The sequence below is a fragment of the Gopherus flavomarginatus genome, chromosome 4 (genome assembly GCF_025201925.1).
Source record: "Gopherus flavomarginatus isolate rGopFla2 chromosome 4, rGopFla2.mat.asm, whole genome shotgun sequence".
NCBI classification, from domain to species: Eukaryota; Metazoa; Chordata; order Testudines; family Testudinidae; genus Gopherus; species Gopherus flavomarginatus.
The window spans coordinates 187966017-187985215 of record NC_066620.1 but is presented as its reverse complement, the minus strand read 5'-3'; the positions used below and the strand labels follow the sequence as shown (position 1 = coordinate 187985215).

Sequence of the window (19199 nt, the reverse complement as noted above, 5' to 3'; positions counted from 1 at the left end):
AGTTGTGCTGGTGCCTCTGCCTCCTTCCAATGTGAGTGGAAGAGAAATTGTCACCACGGTATAACTCATCCCTGTTCTGGCTTGAGTGAGTCTTTGGGGCATGGGGTTATGCAGTTCTCCCCCACTGGCCCATGGAGAATGTGCATGCTGGCCTCTCTGCCCGTTACTCCCTAGGCCATGTTTTGCCAGTCAGTTCTTGGGCTAGCCCCACAAAAGTTCTGACTAGTGAAGCTCTACTGTAGTTTCTTGTCTTCTAAAGTAATAAGTATTTTGCTTTTCCTGAAATTACAGATAGGATTTGTAGAGAGGCGTTTAATTTGCACTGGGTAACTACATACCTGCCTTGTTCCTGTTTGTCCTGAAACGTACAGTGTGCTTTTTAAGGTTTTGTTGAGCTAGTATTTTGTAGTCAATGGTAGTTGAGAAGGAGGAGTAACATTATCAACAAAGCACAGAAACATGCCATGTTAGTACAGAAATCTAATCAGTTTTTATGTAGAAAATATGCCTAGTAATGTAATCAGTAGCAGAGCTATTGTGTAACACGATACAGGTTTAAAAATACAAAACAAAAACCTTTGGTTCCTGGAGTTTCTCATATTTGTCTTTTGAAATACTTTTGTGTAAAGCCTAAATGTGGTAGCCATCTTTGGCCAACATAGGAACACACTCTTCTGGGCTTGAACATGAGTAGGTGGAATAGAACACATGGAAGCCTTCCATGAACTGTAAACAGTGTGTGCCCATTCTGGAGTAGAGGTGACGTCAAGAAAGCACAGAGTAAAAATCTTATGTATGTTTGAAATGTAAATAATTTTGAGTTCAAACTAGAGAGGCAGAAGACTTGTAGAACAAAAAGATTGAAGGTTTTTTTAATGATTACATTAAACAGTGTGCCTCTAAAGTACACATTTTAAAGCAGCAATGCTAGAACCTAAAGATATCGTGCTGAACAAACTGCTATAACTAAACCTTACTAGTAACATTTTTACATTACGTTTCACATGCATCTGACGTGATGCAAGCTTATGCTCCAATAAGTCTGTTAGTCTATAAGGTGCCACAGGACCTTTTTACATTAGAATTCTCTGCTGAAAACAGCTTTTTATGCTCAAATAACATGATGAATGCATGTATAAGAACCTTAGTTTTACACAAATTCATGCAATGTAGATAAAATAAAAAACTTAATGTCTGTGGTGCCTGAGTGCTTGACAGTTTAACGGGGAAGGTTTTTGTAAACTGTAAATATTGCGTGCAAGTTATCTTGTTCCTTTTCATGTTTATGTCTAGAACTGTACAGTTTTTACTACATGTAGCTCAGGAACTTTCCTGACTTTGTTAATGTTGAACCATTTTTGCGTGCCAATTGGAATTCTAACTCAAGTCTGTTTTGTAAATATTCCAGTCAGAGCAGCAGAAGAAACAGCAGGAAGCTGAGAAGCAACATCATCAGGAGAGGAAAAATATCAGGCGTTCAGCTAGCCATCTCAAGAGTAAACGTGGTAGAAGAAGACCCTTTTAATTACTTCTTAAAGAAGCTGCTTTACTTTCACTTGTCACCTGGAAAGTGGGACTTTGCAGCACAGGCGTACTTCTTTTTGTATCTAAAAGGTGGACTCAAGAAAACTAGAACCTGTTAAACTGGTTGTGAGCTAATGAGAAGTTCACAAAATGCTTGGAGTATTTGGAGAAGACACCATGAGAACAGTGTTACAAACTCAGTCTTGGTTTTGACTTGTGCGTGAAGCAGCAGTGATTGGTTATTGTGTAACCCTGGATGTGATTTATATGAAAGTCCTATCTGTGTAAACAGGACCTTATCTGTGTATTTAATTGGACAAACGGTGATTATTTTTTTAGCATCATGAAATGTTCACTGTTTAAATGTGGATTGAAAAGTTTTAGGCTGCTGAGAGATCAAGGGTTAAGTCATTTTTCCCTATAATAGCTGACATCATAAATGCACAAAATAGGAATCACCATAGCTTTGGGTATTGCTGTTGTCCTGATAGCAGATGAAATCACACACAACCCTGAGTAGGGCCGGCTCCAGGGGTTTTGCCGCCCCAAGCATCTCCTCTCCTCCCCCCCCCCAAAAAAAAAGTCGCAATCTGCGGCATTTCAGCAGGAGGTCCTTCGTACCGACTGGGAGTGAGGGACCCTCCGCCGAATTGCCGCCAAATAGCTGGACCTGCTGCCCCTCTCTGGAGTGGCCGCCTCAAGCACCTGCTTGCTAAGCTGGTGCCTGGAGCCGGCCCTGACCCTGAGCATTGGCTTTGGTATGTACTGGTACATAAGGCCATGATTCAGCAAAGTAGTTAAGTGCTTACGTGTCTGCAAATTGAAGTCAGTGAGACTAGTTGCATGTGTGAAGTTAGGCACGTGATTAGTACCTTGATAAATCGAGGCTTAAATTAGGAAGCGACCAGTATGTTCAGTGTACAAACATGGGGCCTGATCATGTAAACCCTTTTTTATGCAAGTAGTCTTTACCCACATGAGTTAGTACTATATTACCAATATGGTAATAGCAGCAAAGAATCCTGTGGCACCTTATAGACTAACAGACGTTTTGGAGCATGAGCTTTCGTGGGTGAATACCCACTTCCTCAGATGCATGTCATGCATCTGAGGAAGTGGGTATTCACCCACGAAAGCTCATGCTCCAAAACGTCTGTTAGTCTATAAGGTGCCACAGGATTCTTTGCTGCTTTTACAGATCCAGACTAACACGGCTACCCTCTGATACTTGACAATATGGTAATAAGTACCAATTACCATAGTACCAATCCAAATATTGCAGGATTGGAATCATGTCAAGGAACATACCGTAAATTGGATGTCTATTATATGCTTTAAAGATAACTTAGTTGTAACTTTAAATCATACACTTTTCAACTGGCGTGAAATTAATTCCAGTGCAGAGAGGGCAAATACGAGGTCCTGGGCAATGTTTTGGATCTTAAAAGAATTTATTCATCATTTAAAAAAAAAATCTACTTACTGTTTGGCTGGTCCCAATAAACTGTGAACTTTCTGGATAGAGCCAGTTTTCAGAATATCCTTAATTCAAAGCACTGAGCAATATATCTTCAAACTTGGGACAATGAGATCATCTAGCCCGATTTTTATGTAACAGACCATATAACTTCAACTAGTGATCGCTGTATTGTTCCCAGTAATGTGTGTATGACTAAAGCATATATTCAAGAAAAACATCCAGTTTGATTTGAAGACATCAAGAGAAACCTCTGTCCCATGATATTTTTTCCAATAGTTAATCACCCTCCATTAAAACTTTATGCTTTGTTTCTAATTTAATTTTATCTTTTTAACTTCCAACACTTGGTTCTTTGTGTCTTTTTTGCGGGGGCGGGGGCGGGGCAAGATTAAAGCGCCCTCTAATACCAGGACTTTTATGTCGTCGCCTTTGTCGTTTTTTTTTTTATTGCACTCCTTCAGTGTCTCTGTGAAGGGTGTATTAGGCCCACAGGCCCTCGGCTGGAGGTCTCTGGGCCCTACCACACCATGTCCCAGAAAGGAGCAGTAGAGAAGTCTTCCAGCCTGCCTAGAGGGGCTTTGGGGGTCGCAGCCAATTGGAGAGAGACTGCAGGGAAGCAGCCAATCAGGGCCCATCAAGGCCATATATAAAAGGAGCTGGAGTACAAGAGGCAGTCAGTTGCTGCCTGGAGCTGGAGGAATGAGGACTGTGTTCCTGACTGATTGCAGGAGCAGCAGGACCACGAACAGATCAGTTGCTGGCAGGATCCGGGGGAGCAAGAGGGAGCTCCTGGCTGGCTGCTGGGACTTAGTAAAAGACTTCAGCCCTATGGTAAGGGTGAAGCATTTGTGCAGGTGCTGGGACTGCGGGGAAGTGGCTGCGGGGAAGAGAACTGTAGCTGCATAGTGAATAGTTAAAGGGGATGCAGTTGCATGTGGCTGCTATTCATAGGGTCTCAGGACTGAGACCGGAGTAGTGGTTGGGCCTGGGTCCCCCAGCCAGTCACTATGGGAGTGAGGAAGAGAACTGAGAAGGGGCTGAATATTCTACTGTGAAACACCCCCCAGAAGGTGATTGGGTGGTCTAGTGGCCCAGCTGGAGAGGTGGGACCAAAATGGCCTAGAACGGGCGAACACAGTGTCTCCAAGGAGGAAGCTCTGGGGGTATAGCTCCCTACCAAGACCAGGATTATTTAGAGATACCAACAGAGGGGTACTGGGATAGGCCTCTGTTGGGCTGTATATCCTGGAAGGGGTCTGGTTTGTTTCACATACACACTGTGTGAGAGACTTGGCTGGAAGGCTGAGTAGTTGAAAACCTGCCTGAGAAACCACCGGCAGAGATCACCGCAGACTAAGAGTACAGACGCACTTGGCCAGGGGGCACTCATGAGAGGTGGGTGACACCCGTTACACTCTTCCTGCAGGACATTTACTCTAGCTCTCAAAAATCATTTTTGTTACTACCATTTGCATCCTCTCTGAATTTTCAACATTAAAATATGGAAACCAGAACTGTGCACAGTAATCTAGTATTGGTCTTACTAAGGCTGTATAGAGAGAGGTAAAATCATCTCTCTATTCTTCCTCATTATGCCTGTTTATACATCCAGGGATCTTGCAAGCTTTTCTTGCCAGACCCTCATATCAGGATCTCATGTTGAGTTTTGTCCACTATGACCCTCTAAATCCTTCTCAGTCACTGCTTTTCAGGACGCAGCCCCCCAATTCTGTAGCTATAGCCAGAATTCTTTGTTCCTAGACGTTGTATTTGGCTTATTAAAACATGTTTTGTTTGAATGGGCTCAGCTAACCAAGCAATCCAGAATGTATGGCAGCCCTGTCCTCATTATTTACCACTCCACCAATCTTAGTTGCTCTTGTGGACCATCTCTCCTCCCAGTCTTGATTCCACTGCTTCCGTATAGCAACATGTGTTATATAGTGGTGTTCCATGAAAAGTAACATTAGGAGGATACAATATGAAAATAAACTCTACTCAGTGTAATGGCTGCAGCTACTTGGGCCTGGTCTACACGGGGGAGGGGGAGAATTGAACTAAGATACGTCGACTTCAGCTACGCTATTCTCGTAGCTGAAGTTGCGTATCTTAGATCGACTTACTTCGCGTCCTCGTGGCACAGGATTGACGGCCGCTGCTTCCCCATCGATTCCGCTTCCAACTCTCGCCCTGGTGGAGTTCTGAAGTCGATGGGGAGCACATTCAGGGATTGATTTATCACGTCCAGATGAGACGCAATACATTGATTCCCCGATAGCCTTGATTACATCTTCCTATTTTTCACTCTGGCTTGTGCTTGCTTTCTTTTGGCAAAGGGACTCTGTACATATTAGTACCAAATCTCCCTTTACTGCCTACTGCCCCCTGTACTCTCTTGTCTCCAGGTCACCTTGAAAGTGGGTTCTGTCTTTGTGTTTGCTTTCTCTGATTTTAGTATTGTCAGAAATATGACCATTTGTGCCGCAAATATATATTTGTGCGGCAAATATATAGGAGATAAAGAGAGAAGTATTTGATTTATTTCTATGAAGTTGGTGACATAAATATTTTTGAAAATGCATGATGAGAGCAGTGTATTTTAAAGTCTCACCTGCTTGAAGATAATGGGCATGTTGCGGTTGTGATAGAAGCAGCTCTGTGGAGTTCTCCTGTGGTGGCACAGTTTGAAAACTGCTGCCAGACTGATTTTGAAACATGATGGGACTCCAGAACTCACTGAGCCCATTTTTTGCTGGCATGTTAATATAAATGTATAAACTTAAGTGCCTATTTGTAACACCGATCTCATTTAAGCCTTTTGATCTGATTCCAGAGCTCAGCGTATAAACATCAGAGATGTTCATAGCAGCCCTTTTCTGCAAACTCTTGAGTATTGTACAGCTAGAGCTCTTTTTCTACAGGCCTATGCAAGCAAGAACGTTTATAAAATGCTGCTGTAATACTTTTTGTGATTTATTTTTTTCCAAGTGGGTCTCTTGATTGTGTTTAAACAGCTACAAATTTCTCAGGCCACTGCATCATAATAGTAGAAAGGCTGCCAGGATTTCAGACTATCTCAGGATTGTATACTTTTTCAGAAGTGCTACCTTTAGTCTCACATCACCCTTGGTTGGCTATTCCATTATAGGCCTTTTGAGCTTTTCCAGTGAAACATGGGACAAGCCTGAAGGGCCACTGCCCTTATGACCAACCTCATAACTATAAGATACCCTTTCAAAAGTGGTCAGATAGGCCTCTACATCTTTTTAAGTTTTGCCATATTAGGTCTTTCCATATCAGAACATGGCAGACTTCTGTCCCTTTAAGAGCCTTGAGAATTGCAGCCTATTTTGGGGGTGGTTAGTTGTTCTGTTTTTGCTGTTCTGCCTAGATCGCGTGTCTCCTGCCTTTGATTTTCTTTCCTTTTTGCTACTCTTCCAGCTGGAATCTTTGGAGTTCCTCTGTTATTACATAGCTGTCCCCTCCTCTGTCTCCACATAAGCCACACAATAATGCCCTCACTTGTTCAGGTAAGGAGTCACCTATTAGCCCAAACCATGTGATGCTGGTGGGCAGAGGAAACACTTGGAAATTTGTAGGAATGGTGAAGTCTCTTCTGGCTGAAGGAAATTACACACCCACAATTGGTCACTCTGGTTTAGGAGTGCTTGTGGATTCCTCCCTGATGCTAAGCTCTCACATCACAGCATCCACCAGTAATGTTTCTATCATTTCTGGTTGAGTAGGAGATTGTCCCTGTCATAAAATTTAAGCAGCTTGGGCGTGAGGAGACACCTGGTAGGGTGGGGTTCTAATGGGGTGAGCATTACCTGTGTCAATGGAGTGGTATGCCCGTTCAGTCCGTCCTGGGGTGGCTGAGAACAATGGGGCGAAGCTAGTGCACAGCTCCTTGATTTGTCGCCACTGCAGACGGTCCAGGGTGGTTGAGAGGTACACCTCTTCCATGCCACCATCTTTTTTCCTGTCGTAGTAGACACCTTCAGGCCACTCAGCATCATCTCCCTGGACTGTAAACTGACAAACCTGTAAGCCTCTGGAATAGAAAGGCTTGAGAGAATTAACATAGTACACTCTGGGCTTTAGTGAGGAATTGGGAAATGCTATGAGGTAGTTCACAGTTCCCAGGCGCTCTTGGACTGTGAACAGCCCTTCCCATGATGCTTCCATCTTATGGGCCTGTTGCGCCTTCAAGACCATAACCTGGTTTCCTACCTTGAAGGAATGCTCTCTGGTATGTTTGTCATACCAGGCCTTTTGCTCTTTCTGAGCATCCTTTAGGTTTTCTTTAGCAAGGGCTAAAGAGTGTCGGAGGGTGCTTTGTAGGTTGCTTACAAAGTCCAGAATGTTATTTTCTGGAGAAGGCGTAAACCCCTCCTATTGCTGCTTCACCAACTGTAATGGCCCCTTAACCTCGTGGCCATACACAAGTTCAAATGGTGAAAACCCTAAACTGGGATGTGGTACAGCCCTGTACGCAAACAGCAACTGCTGCAACACTAGGTCCCAATTATTGGAGTGTTCGTTGATGAATTTACGTATCATGGCCCCCAAAGTTCCATTAAACCTTTCCACCAGGCCATTGGTTTGATGGTGGTACGGGGTGGCAACCAAGTGGTTCACCCCATGAGTTTCCCACAGTTTTTGCATGGTCCCTGCCAGGAAATTAGATCCTGAATCTGTAAGGATGTCGGAGGGCCAACCTACCCTGGCAAAAATGTCTGTTAGGGCCTGACACACAGCGTTAGCCCTGATGTTGCCTAGAGCTACTGCTTCCGGCCATCAGGTAGCAAAGTCCACGAAAGTCAGTACGTACTGCTTTCTTCTGGGCGTCTTTTTTGGGAAAGGACCCAGAATATCTACAGCTACTCGCTGAAATAGGACCTCAATTATGGGGAGTGGCTGGAGAGGGGCCTTGACCTGGTCTTGGGGCTTTCCCACTTTTTGGCATACCTCACAAGACCGGACATACTTGGCAACGTCCTTGCCCATCCCCTCCCCGTGGAAGGACTTCCCCAATCTGTCTTTGGTTCTGTTCACCCCAGCATGGCCACTGGGATGATCATGGGCTAAGCTTAAGAGCTTCCCCTGGTACCTAGTTGGAACCACCAACTGTTTTTTCAGCTGCCATTCTTCCTGGTATCCACCAGAAAGAATCTCCTTGTATAAAAGTCCTTGGTCTATAACAAACCGGGATCGATTAGAAGAGCTGAGAGGCGGTGGGGTGCTCCATGCTGCCGCCCAAGCTTTTCGAAGGCTGTCATCTGCTTTCTGCTCAGTTTGGAACTGTTCCCTTGAGGCTGGGGTCACCAGTTCTTCCTCAGACTGTGGACTTGGGCTTGGTCCCTCTGGAAGCGATGTAGGTGATGGGGTTGTTTCCGTTGCTGGTGAACCGCTCTCCGCTGGTGCACCTGAGGGTATTTCAGGCTCTGGCTGAGGCTTTTGGGTATGGCTGTCTGTTGCTTCTGCCAGTTCTGGCTCGCTGGCGCCCTCTGGCGTTGAGTTTGAAGATGTGGTCGCAATTGCTGGTGCTGGTTGCTGTTCCAGATCCGGGCCTGGGACTGGAGGTGCTGTGGCTGTTTCAGTGGTTGGCATGGAATCTGGGTCCACTACCTCTGTCTGGGTCTCTGATAACACAGACGGGGCCCCTGTGGACGGCTCAGGAACAGGAATGGGTCTGGAAGCTTGCCTGGTTTGGCTACATGTAACGATTCCCACTCTCTTGGCCCGCTTCACCTGGTTGGCCAAGTCTTCCCCCAGTAGCATGGGGATGGAATAATTGTCATAGACTGCAAAAGTCCACATTCCTGACCAGCCTTTGTACTGGACAGGCAGTTGAGCTGTAGGCAAGTCTACAGCTTGTGACATGAAAGGGTAAATTGTACCTTGGGCCTTTGGGTTGATGAATTTGAGGTCGACGAAGGATTGGTGGATAGCTGACGCTTGTGCCCCCGTGTCTCTCCACGCAGTAACCTTCTTTCCGCCTACTCTCAAAGTTTCCCTTCGCGCCAAGGGTATTTGAGAGGCATCTGGGCCTGGGGATCTTTGATGTGATGATGGTGTAATGAACTGCACTCGGTGGGGTTCTTTGGGCAGTTGGCCTTGATATGTACCAGTTCATTACACTTAAAGCATCTTCCATCTGACTGGTCACTGGGTCGAGGTGGGTTACTGGAGACTGGTGAGGTGGAAGAATAGGGCGTCTGTGGCTTTACTTGGGTTGTAGGTGGGGTCTTTGGCTGCCCTCGGTTGTAGGGTTTATTATCGATGTGCCCTCTGGGGTGTTCGTTCCCCTTGACAGTAGCTTTCTTGCTTTCTGCCACTTCCATCCATCTGGCTCCAATTTCCCCCGCCTTGGTGAGATTTTTGGGTTTTCCATCTTGTATGTACCGTGTTATGTCCTCAGGAACACCATCCAAGAACTGTTTCATTTGTATGAGGAGGTGCAGTTCGTCTAAGGATTTAACGTTGGTTCCTGATACCCAAGCCTCATAATTCTTTCCAACGTAGTAGGCGTGTTTGGGAAATGACACATCTGGTTTCCACTTTTGGGTTCTGAAACGCCGATGGGCATGATCTGGGGTTATCCCCATTCTGTATCTGGCCCTGGTTTGAAAAAGTTTATAGTCGTTCATTTTCTCCTTAGGCATTTCAGCTGCCACCTCTGCTAAAGGTCCACTGAGCTGTGGCCTCAATTCTACCATGTACTGGTCTTCAGAGATGCTGTATCCAAGACAGGCTCTTTCAAAATTTTCTAAGAAGGCCTTGGTGTCATCACCTGCCTTGTAGGTGGGAAATTTCCTGTGCTGTGGAACAATCATTAGCGCAGGGTTATTAGGATTGGCTGTGTTTTGTTGCTTAGCCTTTTCTAATTCCATGGCCTGTCGGTGGATCTCCCTCTGGAGTTCTATCTGTCTTTTGTAGGCTGCCTCTTCTTCTTCTTGTTTCCTTCTGTGGGCCATCTCTTCTTCTTCTAGTTTTCTTTTGTGGGCTGCCTCTTTGGCTGCTTGTTCTCTTTTGTAGGCTGCCAGTTTGATGTTTTCTTCCTTTTCTTTCAGCTCCACCTCTTTTTCTCTTTTTTCCAGTTGTCGCCTGTGTTCTGCTTCTTTGATTTGTTCTTCTGCCTCCCTTTTTTCCTTGGAAGTCATTGTTCCTGTTTTCTTGTGTTGGGGTGCCCTCTGGTGTTTATTGTCTGAACTGCAGGTTCTGTTGCCTCCTGGGGTCTGCCTAGCAACAGTGCCTTTTTTTCCTCTAGCTAATCTTTTAAATGTAAAGTAAACCAGAAAACCCACTTTATTTGCATGTGTATTGTGCTGGGTACTTGACTCTCAATGGGAGTGCTATGTTTAACAAAAGACCCTTAAATGTTCCTTGCTTAATATGCAAGCCACTGCAAGGAGAGAACAGGAAAAAAATTTCTCTCTGGTTCCTTTTAAAACCAAAACCTCTCTGCTTAAAAGCCCCTAGCAGAGAAAAGAAAGATATAATATTCCTATTGGCTTCTGGATTCTATCTATCCACACCACTGCACACCATGTCATAATATTTCTTCCCAGATCTGGACGTTAGCGTCCAAAATATGGGTGTTAGCATGAAAACCTCCAAGCTTAGTTACCAGCTTGGACCTGGTACTTGCTGCCACCAGCCAGGAATTATACAGTGCCTAGCTCACTGTGGTCTCCCCAAAACCTTCCCTGGCGGACCCCCAGACTCTGATGCCTTGAGTCTTACAACAAAGGGAAATAGCTCCCTCCCCTTGTTTCCTTGTTACTTCCTCCCAGGCTCCCCTCCCTGGACGACCCTAGGAGATTCCCTGCTTCCAGTCCTGGAAACACAAATACCGAGAGAGATCTAATCTCTCTCCCCCTCACCCAGAGGGTATGCAAAGTCAGGCTTAGTAAATCTAACACACAGAGATTTTCCCCCAGACTTCTTCCTCCCACCAGTTCCCTGGTGAGCTGCAGACTCCATTCCCTGGAGTCCCCACTAAAGAAAAACTCCAACAGGTCTTAAAAAGAAAGCTTTATATTAAAAGAAAGAAAAAGGACATTAAAAATAGGCTCTGTATCAAGTTGACAATATACAGGGTCAATTGCTTAAAAGAAAAAAATGAATAAACAGCCTTATTCAAAAAGAATATAATTTAAAACATTCCAGCAACCACACACATGTAAATACAAAAAAACAGTATAAACCTATTGTCTTACTATCCTTGTACTTACAACTTGGAAACAGAAGATTAGAAAGCCTGGAGATAGAAAAAATCACTCTCATAGCCGAGAGGGTACAGACACAAGACAAAGAACAAAGAACTCACACCCAAAACTTCCCTCCACCCAGATTTGAATAAGTCTTGTTTCCTGATTGGTCCTCTGGTCAGGTGTTTGGTTCCCTGTGTTAACCCTTTACAGGTAAAAGAACATTAACCCTTAGCTATCTGTTTATGACAATCACATCCTGGCAGATGATGACCTCACCCTCCTCTATACTACAGCAATGTAATATATTGGCTATGAGGCAATCAGCCCTTAGAAAACTCCAACTAGCACAGCACACTGCAGCACATTTCAACACAATGGTGTATCATGGACACATCAGCCCTGTCCTTCACTCTCCACACTGGCTTCAAGTTCTTGCTCCTTATCTTCAAGTTTCTCTTAGGAAGAAAAAATCACCTAATGCTTTGGGATGGAGACTGTGGCTTACAGTTAAGATCCTTTGGTACAATGGAACTTTTTGTCAAATGGGTAAAATGCATCTGAATGGGAAATAACACTTTTCTTGGGGGCCACTCCAAGATTGGAACTAACTGTTCCCACAGAAACTGAGACCCATCACAAACCTCACCACCTCCTGCTCCAGGTGCCAGGCACACTCCTTCAGTCTTACTTTTGCCAACAAACACATAGCAATGTGTACAGTTTAAAAATAAAAACAAAACACACAAGATTACCAAAACAAAACACAAGAAAAATTCTTTTATCTGTAAATCTAAATCAATGTTTTGCCTAGATTTGTGTTTGCAGATATTGGGAAATTCTGTTTAAATCAGTTATTGGAAACTTTAAAAAGTGTTTAAATACTGATCCATTAGTCCTTTTTAAAATCCCCAATCTAGCCAAGATAAGTGTCTTTTTCAGACAGATTGTTTTATAGACTGGAGTCTGCAGAAAAATACTGTATCATTCCACTCAATCTCTCATAAAAACTGCCCCTGTTCCAGAGGATTGTAGATTAGCAAATGTTTTACTTATAAAAAGGCTCCAAGGGGGATCCAGGTAACTAGACCAGGAAGCCTTATATCTGTATCTTGGAAATTGGATGAAATAATTTTAAAAAAATTTGGTAGATCATGATATAATAGGGTCTAACCAGCATGATTGCTGCAAAGAGAAATATCTCACTAATTTCTTAGAATCCTTGGAATGTGTCAATAAATAGAACCAATAGACATGATTTAGACTTTCCACAGAGTCTTACACAAGGTCCTGGACAAAAGGCTAATAATGAAGCTGGTAGTCATTAGGTGAGAGGCAAAGTATTGTCATAGATCAAAACCTGTCTAGGAGACAGAAAGCAAGAGTGGGATTAAATTTTTTTTTCTTCATTGCAAAAGTTACTAGCAGCTGCCTCAAGGTTCCTAACTAGGTCCCCATGTTTAATGTATTAATGATCTCGAAAGAGGGATAACTAATGAGGTAGCAAAATTTTCAGATGCCATAAAATTACTTACATTAGGTCTCTCTTCTGTTCCTTAAAGTTCTCTCTTATCCTGACTAAACAAACCAGGCAAATGGGCAGATAATGGCAACTTGAAATTCACTGTCAGCAAATGCAAAATAATGCACATAGTAGGGAAAATGTAAGTTGGTGGGGTTCTAAATTAACTATCAACCCTAGAAAGGGACCTGGGGTCCATATAGTTAGTTCAATGAAAACCTTCATGTACAGCTGCGGTCAAAAAGCTAACAAGTTGCTAGGATACATAAGGGACGGAATGGTGAATAATACAGAGAATATTATAATGCTGTTATATAAATCAATCATGCAGCCTCATTTGTAATCCTGTCTACAGGAGTAGTCACTCCATCTCGAACATTATAATGCAGAACTAGAGGAGGCTCAGAGAAGAGTAACAAGAACCATCAAGGGCATAGAAAGAGTGATAAAATATGGGACTGTTTACCTTAGAAAGGAGACAAATAAGCAGCAACCTGATAAAGGCTTATAAAATAATGAATGGTGGAGAGAAAGTAGATCAGGAAATTGTTCTCCTTGTTTCATAATTCAAGAACAAAGGAAAATTCAATTAATCTAAAGTGAGAAATTCAAAAACAGTAAGAGGAAATACTGTTTCACAAAATGTGTCTTTTTTCAAGTGCTGCTCCCTATGTGTATTCCACACATGGATACACGTGTGCAGCATGCGCCTGAGATCAGATAGTTCTAGTAGGTTAGTGTCTGTTGAGTCACACCTGCACAGTTGCTTGTGCTCCAAACCAAGAGTATAAGGGCTAGTGCAGACCAGTGCCTCTTCAGTTCCTTCTTACCATTGCATGGCCTGACTCAGACTCCTCTGTGTTCAAAGCTACTTCTGTTTAACAGTGGTTTGAGCATTAGCCTGCTAAACCTCAGCTTGTGAGTTCAATCCTTGAGGGGGCCATTTAGGGAACTAGGGTAAAAATCTGTCTGGGGATTGGCCCTGCTTTGAGCAGGGGGTTAGACTAGATGACCTCCTGAGGTCCCTTCCACCCTAATATTCTAACTTGTAAATAGTTTATTATTCTTCGTAGTGTTACTGTTTTAGTCTAGTTAGTGTAGCTTGGTTCTCCTCTCCTCGGGGAGCCTTTCCCCATGGACAAAGACTATGCCCTGGATCCCAGGACTGCTGGCAGTTTAAGACCTGCATCTCCTGCCCCTTTGTGAGTGATGAGCTCCAGCGTTGCTTTTACTGCCTTGGGATGATGCACATTTTTGCTAGTACATTCTGGTTGTTTTAAATAAGAACCTTATTACCTTCCCTGTACTTATTCCGCTCGGTGTGAACCCAGTGGTGTAATGAGCTGCTTGAAAAGACTGAACTGTGCTGAAGAGAGGGGGGAGGGGGTTCAAATGTCCATATCTGTAAGATGAAGTCCATGCATTCCAGAGCTGATGAAATCATTTTCCCATATAGGACGAGGGGAGGTTGAATTCAATCCAGAAATTTGCCAGGAGTGAAGGAGGATAGCAGTGGAGTTGCATGCAATCCTAACAGGCTGTACTGGAAGCTATGGATAGGCACTGAGCCACACAGACACTATCACAGCATCCTGTTGATTCCTTCATGAATTCTGACCCAATCCTAGGTGCTGATTGCTGCAGACTTTTCCTGTAGCAGAAACTCCAGGGAAGAATGTATTTTTCAGGGCCATCTTGGTAGCTCACCAGCCCATTCCCCTCAAAGATGCATTGTTCAGTCACTTTGGTGGCATACACACCTGTCTGCTTGGAATAATATCACTTCTCATTGCCAGTCTGGCATCACAAGAACTGTAATGTCCTCCAAAATGTGCAATTCCTGAAATGATAGAGAAAACTTATGTAGTATGATGAGGCTACCAACCTCCCCACAACTCTAGTTGCAGGGCCTGGGGGTGGAGAGAGAGTTGTGATTTTTAACTTATCATTCTCTCAGCTTTCTTTCACTGTGATTAAACCAGCTGTGGTCTGAAGCAGCCTTCTGCCAATATATTGAAGTTCAGTTTTCAAAAAGTAATATTTTCTGCCCTTGAAATTCCAAAACGTTTTTTTTCTGTGCTCGGGCACTGGGCTATTTAGACAATAACCCTCCATGTCTTGTCCTAATCCAGTACTCTCACCCTCTACAAGCTATAATACCATCAACGTTCCCCTACACTGCAGAAGCCTGTTTAAGAATCAGAGAGATGCATGATTGAAATACTAGCTATTCAAAGAAAAGCCTAAGGTCAGATACTGATACCTTTATTCATACTCGGTAGCACCTTGCTCCACTTCAGGGGTGCTATTTGTGGTGTTAAATTACTATCCCACTTAGGTAAAGATCAGAATCTGGCTTTTAATGATTAAAGTTTAATACCCTTCCCAAAATAATTATGAAGATATTTTAATAAACCAAGATATGTGTTGTGCTCCTATGATGCAAAATTCACTCTGAAATCTAAAAACACCCATAGACTTACCCTAAATAATGAAATAACATTGCCCTCCATTAAGACAATGTCCTTTGCCAATATGCCCCATTGCTTGAATAGGCTTAGTGAAATAAGATCCAGAATATTTCACTCTGTATAAATGTTTGTTTGTAGATGTATTTTATAATAAGATTTTACAAGATGAGTAATCCATCAGCATACAATTCTTTAATGTACTGGTTATAGAACACGAGAGCTATAATAATTGAAATATGGGTCTCCATAATATATTCTTCCTCCCCCTCCTCCCCCACAGAGTCCTTCTGAATTGCAAAGCAAACCACTTTCTATTTTTGCCTCTCTCCTCTTTTTCCATAAAAATGTAATAGCACTTCTCTTAGTTTTGTTATATAGACACGTTGCTTTGTGTCTGAGCTCAGCAAACCTAGCTTTTATATGCTGAATAGAAGCACCGCAAGCTTCTATTATTAGCTTGTAGTCCTTGATCACATTGTTTTCCCTCTAAGCTTTTGTGTTAAATAACTGACTCTGTGATGAGCCTTAAGCAGTCCTGTTGTATCAACAGAGGAGACCATCTGCATTACAGTCTCCAAAATATATACTGGTATATTAGAATTTAAGGCTTTTGCAGTAAATATATATTTAAAGACCATTTAGTGGAGCCAACAGAATCCCAGTTGTTTAAGCATTAATGCAACTGGTTGGATAAACATAAAGCTCTTAATACAAAGTGCTGCTTTAGTTATTTTGGCTCTGAGACTGCACAGCAGAATCTCTGTTTAGCTGATTTTTCTCCCCCAACCTCCCTAAAATCCACATCTAACACTTGTTATTGTTTTCTTTTAATGTTTACTTCCTTCTTCTGTCTCCTTTTTAATAACTTTTCATCTAATTTTAAGTATAGCTTCCTCTCTGCCCCCTTTTGTAATTTTGTTTGGGACATATCCTGGTTCCAATTCTGTCCCAGTGGCAAAATTCCCATGGACCTTAATATGACAGAGTTTGGCCTCATATGTGTATGTACAGGCTTGGAACCCTTTTATTTTCACTTTCCTGTTCATTCTTCATTTTGTATGTTGTTTCTTCTCTGCTTCCATAGTGCTCTTTGGTTGTGACACAGAGCCTACGCTTATGGAATACTTGTGCACAACCTCAGGCACCTCTAGCTAGTTTATTAATACAGCCCTGACTCAGGGAAATAGGTGAATTGTATACACCAGAGTAAAAACTACATTGGTTGAGAATACCCATATTTTAATTTCTCTCCTTCAACATCCAAGAAGGAGAAATATTTATCTAATTGTCACTGAATGTTAATTTAGCAATCAGGTGTGCACGTGCAGCAGATTATTACAATTCTGTATAAATGAAAGAGAGAATCCTAGCAAGAAAAACCTAGTGAAATCTAGCATGAAGGCTTCCATGCCTGGACCAGTGTCTACCGCTATAGAAGGTTTAAATGTTCCCAACTGTTATAGTATAGGAGGCTGTAGTACTGTAGTACTGACCTATGGTACAGATGTGTGGCATAAATTTGAGATTAACACATTTTTAATACTTTAAAAAGAGCCTCCAATTTGAAACAGAACAGCTTTTTATTTCTAGAACACCGTATTTGGTGGTGGTTATCATTATATTGCAATAATCTGTCCAGTATGTGCCAGGCACTTTCCAAACAGAGGAGGGCACAACATCTGCCCTGCAAAGTGTACACTAGAATGTGTGCTTTACACACACTTAAATAGTTTGCAGTCTAAAATAGTATACAAGCAAAGGAGGAGAAAAGGAGCTATCACAAGGGTATTCATCCCAGAATGCCCCCAGTGTGTGAGTGTGAGAGAGAAACTAATCCACTAAACTACTTTGAATTTAAGGGAGGAAATGAAAATTATTAATAAGCTAGAACTGATTTCTGGGAGAGTGGGTTGTAAGGAGTTAGAAGTTGCTTGGTTGGATAGGTCGACAGAGAGTGACCAGGTGAATGTGATAAGAGGTTCAAATCAAAATTGGGAGGAAACACCAAGGGCAGGGTGAAATGAGAGCTGAGGAAGAAGGAGGTGGCAAGATTATCCAGGACTTTGTAGATGGGGAAGACAAGCTCAAATGTGGTGCAGTAGGAGACAGCAAGTTAATTCAGAGACTGAAGGAGCAGTTGACCTGGCAAGCTTGGTAGGAATGAAAGCTGACTTCAGCCATAGTATTTTGGATAGACATAAGGGGGAAAGAGTCAGGAAGACTACACTGGAAATTCAGATTAATCAAGACAAAGGAATGAGCACTGCAGGGGTAAGTGTTTGACCAGTGGGAACAATGAGAAGAGGACAGATTTTGGTGACGCTAAAGAGGAAGGAATCAGACTTCAGGAGAGGCTAGACATGCAACTCTGTCACCACTGAGTGATTGGAGGTGCAATCTTCCTTAACAATCTATCTTGTCTCCCTTGTTTGAACATGTGTGAGGCCTCTTGAAATAATTTCTAAACATTATGAACACAGTATAATCAACATGCTGATGATATACAATTGTGGGTATCCTGTCACTTGTGGGTCCTTCACGTTCCCTTTCTATCCTGGTAAAGTGGTTAAACTGTATTGTCCTCTAGATGTATGAAGGAGAAGGGGAAGGAGGAATACCTTACCCTAATTTCCGGGAAAACAGAACTTTCGCTACTCTGCAGAGATTGTCCATCTTGCTCACTCCTTTGTGGGACTCCAAGTAGAGGGAATTAGTTTGATGCTGTGAGTCACTTTCAACTATGATAGTGAAAGAGCTGAATGGGAAAAAAAAAGTCATTTGTAGAGTTGGTCGAAATGTTTCCATCAAAACATTTTTTAGTTGGAAAATGGCTTTTTGATGAAAATGGAAATCTTTGCAAAAAATCAAGTTTAATTAAACTGAAAAAATTTTTTCCCAGTTCAGAGAAAATAATTTTCTGATTTGATCTGGTCATTGTACAAACTGCACTCAGTCTCCAAGATAGAATATTGGATTTTTCCACCCAGCATGCAATGTAATTAGAGCTGATAAGAAAACCCAGAAATAGTCACACAAACACACTCAAACTTTTTGTTTCAATTTTCATTGAGATTTGGACTCATTAGGAATTTTCCATCCAGCTCTATGGAATCACAAGATTTATCAGTCAAGGTTCATATATTCCAGTTGGCCACTAAGCTTCCTTAACCTCCCAGAACTGTCTTCACATGCACTTCCTGCTGGATTTATGTATCCACCTTCTTGTACTGTCTGCAGTAGAAAAATGACCCGTTGTTGTTAGTGGTTGTTATCAATAGGTCTTCCGGTCTGCCCTCAGCTGGTTGAAAACAGTTTGTGTTATTAGCATAGTAGTCCAAAGCAGTTATAGGAAGTTTGATAGAAAACCTCTTCTCTTCTGTATTTCATGCTATCTGTACCTGTTTTGTCCTAGCAACTAAATGGGATGTAGAGGGGATGAGTTGATTACAACCACTATCAACAATGAGGTTTTTTGCTAGTATAGGCAGGAATTGGTGACAACTAGCCCTGATAAGCTAGAAGAGGGGATGATTTCATTTTTAATCACAGGAAGTTGTGGCAACTCTGATAACTACTTGTGGCAGTATTTTTAACTCCAGCTTGCTAAGCATTATCCAAGGTCCAGACGCATTGTGACATTGACAAATCTGGATTTATTAAATTCAGTAATTTCAAGGCAGCTTGACTTATGCACAAAATAGAAAAACCCACTTAAAAAGAGAGGTTTAGAGAATCCATTGTTGTGCAACATGCTTATACAATCAACAAGCTTCCATTACACTTAAGTTACCTGGTCTCTACAGATCTAAATGCTTATCTGTTAATTAGAAGTGGGTCCAAGCATAGCCACAAAAATACAGACCAGGATCCCAAACTTCCTCAAAATTCAAAGGTGGTTTGAATCCAGAGCACGAATCAATCTCTACAATTAATAATAGAAATAAAAGGACATTGTCCAGTACTCTTACAAATCTTTAGTGTAGCAC

At 42.5% G+C, this 19199-nt stretch overlaps 1 protein-coding gene across 2 annotated transcripts in view; it reads left to right on the top strand.

Moving 5' to 3' along the window:
• NOL10 (nucleolar protein 10) overlaps positions 1 to 2527 on the top strand; it is an 80648-nt gene extending 78121 nt beyond the window's left edge. For both annotated transcript variants that reach the window (XM_050950755.1, XM_050950756.1), the window contains exon 21: positions 1409 to 2527. In XM_050950755.1, the coding sequence (XP_050806712.1) occupies positions 1409 to 1525 (117 nt within the window). In that variant the 3' untranslated portion in view covers positions 1526 to 2527. The remainder of the gene's footprint in view (positions 1 to 1408) is intronic.
• The last annotated feature ends 16672 nt before the right edge of the window (positions 2528 to 19199 follow it).